The 6060-nt window shown below is 46.5% G+C and overlaps 1 protein-coding gene across 1 annotated transcript; it reads left to right on the forward strand.

Annotated features, from left to right (window-relative positions):
* Nucleotides 1-1620: 1620 nt before the first annotated feature.
* LOC100842974 (probable cytokinin riboside 5'-monophosphate phosphoribohydrolase LOGL10) lies at nucleotides 1621-5411 on the forward strand. The gene is made up of 7 exons (XM_003574019.4): nucleotides 1621-2008; nucleotides 2661-2758; nucleotides 2964-2994; nucleotides 4014-4113; nucleotides 4490-4560; nucleotides 4674-4817; nucleotides 4934-5411. The coding sequence occupies exons 1-7, from the start codon at nucleotides 1907-1909 to the stop codon at nucleotides 5012-5014; spliced, it is 627 nt and encodes a 208-aa protein (XP_003574067.1). The 5' UTR covers nucleotides 1621-1906; the 3' UTR covers nucleotides 5015-5411.
* Nucleotides 5412-6060: the final 649 nt, after the last annotated feature.

A 6060-nucleotide genomic window follows, 5' to 3' on the forward strand; every position in this document is an offset into this window, starting at 1 on the left:
GAGTCATCGATGTCTAAATCTTAAACCTCTGAAGTCATCGATCTCTAAATCTGTCATTTGCACCTTGATGTTTCTCCTATCTTTAGGGAGGAAATTGTAGAAGATCAAACATGGACAAGTTGGACTAGCTCGTGCTCGCTCCTTGACATAATCAAAGGACCCCCTTGACCCCTCTTTCGTCTTTCGAGAGGCTCCACGGGGGCTCCAACCCTAGCAGCCAAAGGGCTTCTCTTCCCCGATCATGTTGCAGGCACCGGCCTTGCCACAGTGGTGACTGTCCACGTCTACCTCCGAAGGTGGTGGTCGAGGGCTGGTTGTCGGCGTTATCCAGTGCGGCGGGTGGTGGTCTTCAATGCATAAGGAATTTGATTGTCAATGGCTATCCTTGAATGTTTCTCCATCTGCCAGGGTTTTTGTTGTTCTCAGGATGATGCTAACATCTATACTTACCAGTAATAATTAGGTATGTAATGGATAATCTAACGCTGGATATATAACAACGTCTATCCGAGACCTTAGTTAAAAGACTAACACTTTCTGGAAAACCTAATTCATTTGATTTCACCGTGATTTCTTTGCAGCTAATTGCTACATCCAGGACAACATTTTCTTTTACATACTTTTGTTGCTCCTTGCTCTTTCTCCTCGACATAATGAATCTGATTGTTGATAGCTGCCCTTGAATGTCAATTTGCATTCATTTTCAGATTTTGTTAAACATCATGGACATATTGAAACAACACCATAATCGGGGGTATTGATACTTGACGGGTCATGTGTTAGTGGTTCGTTTATGCCGACCGGCCCTATTAGAGTGCCACCGTACATGTAGACAAGTTGTCATGATGATGTTTCTTAGATAGGTTCAGAGTCGATGAACGGGTCACTCCTATGTTAGGAGAGTCACCAAGGGGGTGTAATGGGCGATAGCTTTCCCTCCACTACTTCTAGATTCCCAAAACTTGACTTCAAACCGAATATTATCGATTTTAACAACGATTATAATTATATCATGTGTAAATGGATTTCAAAGACTAAATTATCTTCTACCAGTAAAGATGTAAGTTTTAATCTTGGATGTTCATTTTTTCATTCCGGAAACTTCAAATATATATCACGTGCAAGAAGTGCCTCTTGTACCATACTCCTTGTTGACAGGGCGTATAAACTTGAATTTCCTCGTTTGAAAATTTAAACCTCTAAAATTATAAAAAAAATTGAAAAGGAGGGTAGCTCCTCGGCCTCTAAAGCTATACATGTGTTAAAATCCAAAAGATTTAACATACTAATGGTCAACGAAAAAGGAGAAGCTCGAAGAAAAGGTATATACCGCCATGTTTTTCTCCCCACACACGTACGCGTGCGTGTGCTTTCCCTAAACGACCTTCCAAAGATAATCCACGATTAGCTTTGACGCAGCTAGCTCAGACCGGCATGCAAAACCGATAAGGTGACTCACCCAACAATAGAGCCCCCATCACGTCGATTTCACCGAAAAGCCTCGTCGCCCCCCTCTGCTGCTGGGTGGAAACATGCTGGACTGTTTTTTTTCCTCCATGTGCGTGCATTTATTTTGCTTCCCTTTCGTAGCATCCATCCATCTCTCTCTCTCTCTTCTATCTTCTCCATCCCTTCCCCACCGGGCCACTATTATATAGCCATGGGTGGCGCACTCGCAAGAGTACACAGCTCCATTGCATCGACCGGCCGGCAAGAAGAACCAACAAGGCCTTGCGTTCTGCTAGTATAGCTAGTGTGCGGCGTTGCTTGCTTAGCAGTGCACAAAAATCGCCGGCCACCACGAGAATCACAAGCGCCGATCGAGCTTAATTACTCCTGCAGTCCTGCTTTGCTAGCTTCCATATCTGTGTAGACTGAAGGGATAATTAAGGTTTAGAGGAGAGAGATGAGGCAGTCCCGGTTCAAGAGGATCTGCGTCTTCTGCGGCAGCAGCCAGGGCAAGAAGAGGAGCTACCATGACGCCGCCATTGAGCTCGGCAACGAGCTGGTAATTAACCAAACCAACCATGCTTTACTAGTAGAGTTTGCAGTTATATATACTACCACTAACCGTGCTTTCCGTTTTACCTGTGTCCATGGCCACGTAGTTAATTAGTTAATTTCGATGTTACTCATATATATCCAGTTCGCGAGTGCAAAAGTAATTCTCAATAATTACCACTACACAAATAGATCCCCTGCCTCACCTAGCCACGAGTAGAGTGCAATACTAGTGAAATAATCTCAGCAGTACTGGTAGGGTGGTACTAGTAGATACAGTTAATTGAACTGTACGGAAGCATCAGCCTACATACAGCTGCTGCTGCACGGAGCAATTCTCGGCCTTCTCCGTGCGTACGTACGTGCTCCGGCTCGTCGTCGTCGCCGGCCCTACCGGATTCACGGCTCCATTAAAATCGAAATTAGATGAGCCTAGCTAGCTCTGCTCTGTCCCCCATGCACCCCAGATCGCATTCAAGAACCATCACGTCATCCATCGCATATTTCTCTGCATAGTGTAACTCCCCACCAACATCTATTTACTGGCTTAATAGTTTTACTACTCCAACTTACCCCTGCGTTAGTTGCGTCTATTTACTGGCTGCTGATGAACTATTTTTGTAATTTATGTGGGGCTAACTGGACGGTGTTGGTTGCAGGTGGCGAGGGGCGTGGACCTGGTGTACGGCGGGGGAAGCATCGGGCTCATGGGAATGGTCTCCCAGGCGGTGTATGACGGCGGCAGGCACGTCATCGGGTAAACACTACATGCTCCAATTAATTATTCTCGCTAGCTTCCTTCAGAAAAAGCTCCATACATACACACATCCAGCGGCTGTCCCCGGCCGGCCAGAAGAATGTTTCATTTCTTAGCTAGGTTCTTGTTTTGCTACAGCTTTGGTTTTGTGTAATTCAAGCATGTGCTGATCACTTCTTTTTGTCATCTTGTTGTCCACGCGCAGTGTCATTCCCAAGACCCTCATGACACCAGAGGTATGTCTGTTCTCGGCGTGCTGCTGCTACCACCAGTACACTGCTGCATAATTATCATGTCTACTACTAGTACTGCTAGGAGTAGGAGGGAATATTATCCTGTGCAAATAAATAAATAAATCATATTTCCAAGTTTCAAAATGCTTGGACTCTTGGAGCCATCTGCAAGTTAGCGCGAGTTGTTTAAGTTGCTGTTAGGGCATATTAGCAACTACTCTAGCAGAGGAGTACTGATCCTAACCAATAATCAAATGGGCTTTCGGAGCTTGAGCTCCGAAGCAAACCTGCTGGAGTCCCGGGGGACATGGCACTTGGGCGCATCTGAGCAGATAACCGTGATCGAGAGTACTCTACGTGCTTTTGGCGCGAATCCAGATCTTGGCGTGAGGATAAACAAGTGGGGAAAAGTCTTGCCATGGCATCATCCCTTTCTTTATGCCTGCTAGGGGAAGAGGTGGTTTGCCTTCTTGGTTGGTGCAAGGGGACTTGTACTATCTTATTCTAATTAATCTAGTCAGAAGTAGAGTCTTCTAATTAATCTAGACAGAAGTAGAGTCTTTTCAGTGTCTGCACCTGATGCTTTCCTCGGAAGAGTGTTTTTGTTGCGCGTCAGGCAGTTCGAGAAACTGTTTAGAGAGCACTCAAAAGAAATACTCCACTTTAAAAAAAAATTGTGGTTTATTATATCCTATATGGCGAGTCACAGACAAATTAACTCATGCCATCAATTGTTGTGGTCCTAGCTCGTCTTCTTCACCCTTCCCCCAAGGAGGCAAGAGGAGTGGATATTCAAACCACCTAGTGCTATTTTTGGTTCCTCCCTTTGAGCACAATCATTCTCCCCCCTCAGGGGAATGTGTACAATGTCTCTGCACATACATCACCACATACACAGGACGGCCAGGCATCATGGCATGCCAAACAATTATTTCTACCGTCCCCTTTAATTGCAGCATATGGCTGATCTGATCAGCAGATGAGCTGAAAACCAATGTTGATTTTTATTTCCATTTTTTCAGATAAGTGGCCAGACAGTGGGCGAGGTGAGGGCAGTGGCAGACATGCACCAAAGGAAGGCAGAGATGGCAAGGCAGTCTGATGCCTTCATAGCCCTACCCGGTGAGTCACCCACACTCAGCACACAAACGTAGCCTGCATTTCTACCTTACCAGTCTGGTGAATAGAACATTCAAGTTTCCTCAGAAATCCATGACAAGTTACAGTCAAGTGGAGTCTGTAACCTCTGGCATTTTCCCCATGTCTGTCTATCTATCTATAAATGAAAAGGCCAGGTCCAGCCTCCGGTCGGGGCCAGCTTGCTAGGAGTAGCTGGCTAGCTGGTGTAACCAATAATTGGGTCCAGAGAGGTTTTATCACTCACTGTCACCGAGTCTGGGTACATGGATGTGTCAAGCTGCTGAGATTTGCTCAGGGTAGATCTGTCCTGTTGTGGGAGAGGTGCTGATCACGTGAGCTGTGTGGACTGTGAATGCAGGAGGGTATGGGACACTGGAAGAGCTGCTCGAAGTGATTACATGGGCGCAGCTGGGCATCCATCACAAGCCGGTACTGCCCTGCAATGTCCTTTCTTGGTCTTATCGGCACGCATGCAATGCAGCCAGAATGGCATCATCCATGTCTGAATGTTAACATGGTACTTGTTTCTTCTTCTTCTTCAGGTTGGGCTGCTGAACGTGGACGGCTACTACAACTCGCTCCTGACATTCATCGACAAGGCGGTGGAGGAGGGTTTCATCAACACGAGCGCACGCCGCATTATCGTGCTCGCCCCGACGGCAGAGGAGCTCATGGAGAAGCTCGAGGTAGCCAGATCGATATGGCCCATCTGTTAAAAAAAGAAAGAAGCAGTACTCCTGATATCGAACTGCCTGCAGAATGTACTCATGGGAAAATTTGCATTTGTTTCGTTGTTGTTCAGGAGTACGTGCCTTACCACGACAGGGTCGCGTCCAAGCTGAACTGGGAGATCGCGGAGATAGGGCACCTTGGGACGTACTGACGGACACTAGCTGCAGCTAGCAATTAAAAGGCCGGGCCGGTGCGCAGCGCGTGGTATGCATGGCGCGATCGCCATTCGACGACGGAAGAAAAGGAGTCGTCCAGCCGTCGGGTAACTTTGATGTGCGGATTTGGTTGATGAAGGGTTTGATTGATGTGGTTAGCGAAATTAAGCTGCGCGCGTGCGTGGGTCCGTTTTGTATATGTTTGCTTCGATCAGGGGGCCGGACGGTTTAGCTTAAGGATACTGCAAAACCTGACGCAGGGTTTCAGTTCCCCGGCATCTTCTTGCCGTTGTTAAATTCTCCTGCTCCATCTGTACCTGCTTACTACTAGTAGTGTCTACTGTCTAGTCAATCTATCAATCAATATATTGTTACTAGTTTCAAGCTCCTGAATCGATCGCATGCCGTGAGCCAGCGAGTGTAGTAACAGTGCTGAGCTTTCGATTCATAGTGAAACTTGAAATGGCCAGCCTCTGCTCCGTTTCATAGAAATGAAAGGCACCGAACATTCAGCATGCAACTGCACCGGAAGCGGTAAGGCACGGGATATTATTTTTTACTATACATGTCGTAAAGTCCTGATAAGTGGCTCGTCGTGGATGTATGATAACTCGCGAGAGCTCGTTGTGGATGGATGATAACTCGCGAGACGCTGACGAATCTCATGCTGCTCCCTTACTGCCAATGCAACAATTCTCAACCCTATTTGATATTCGCAACACCACACGTTTGCGCACGTAGCCGCCAACCACGAAGCGGTTCTGCAATCTACCAATTCCCAATGGAACAATAGATAGCCCTCGAATCTTCAGTAGCAAAACACCAGATCGCAACAAAGTGGTGAAGGTAAATTCCCGATCGAATCAAAGTGGAATATAATTTCAGATGAATGCTTGTAGCAGTTCAACGAAAGGTTCTGAATAATCTTAAACGTGGTCTAACCCTAATCGTGGGCGTCCCTCAACTTATATAGGAGGGTGGACGTCCAGCAACCTAATTAGACTCGGACTTGAACTTGGTTCAACCCAAACTTGATACAAAC

The sequence above is a fragment of the Brachypodium distachyon genome, chromosome 3, assembly GCF_000005505.3.
Source record: "Brachypodium distachyon strain Bd21 chromosome 3, Brachypodium_distachyon_v3.0, whole genome shotgun sequence".
NCBI classification, from domain to species: Eukaryota; Viridiplantae; Streptophyta; class Magnoliopsida; order Poales; family Poaceae; genus Brachypodium; species Brachypodium distachyon.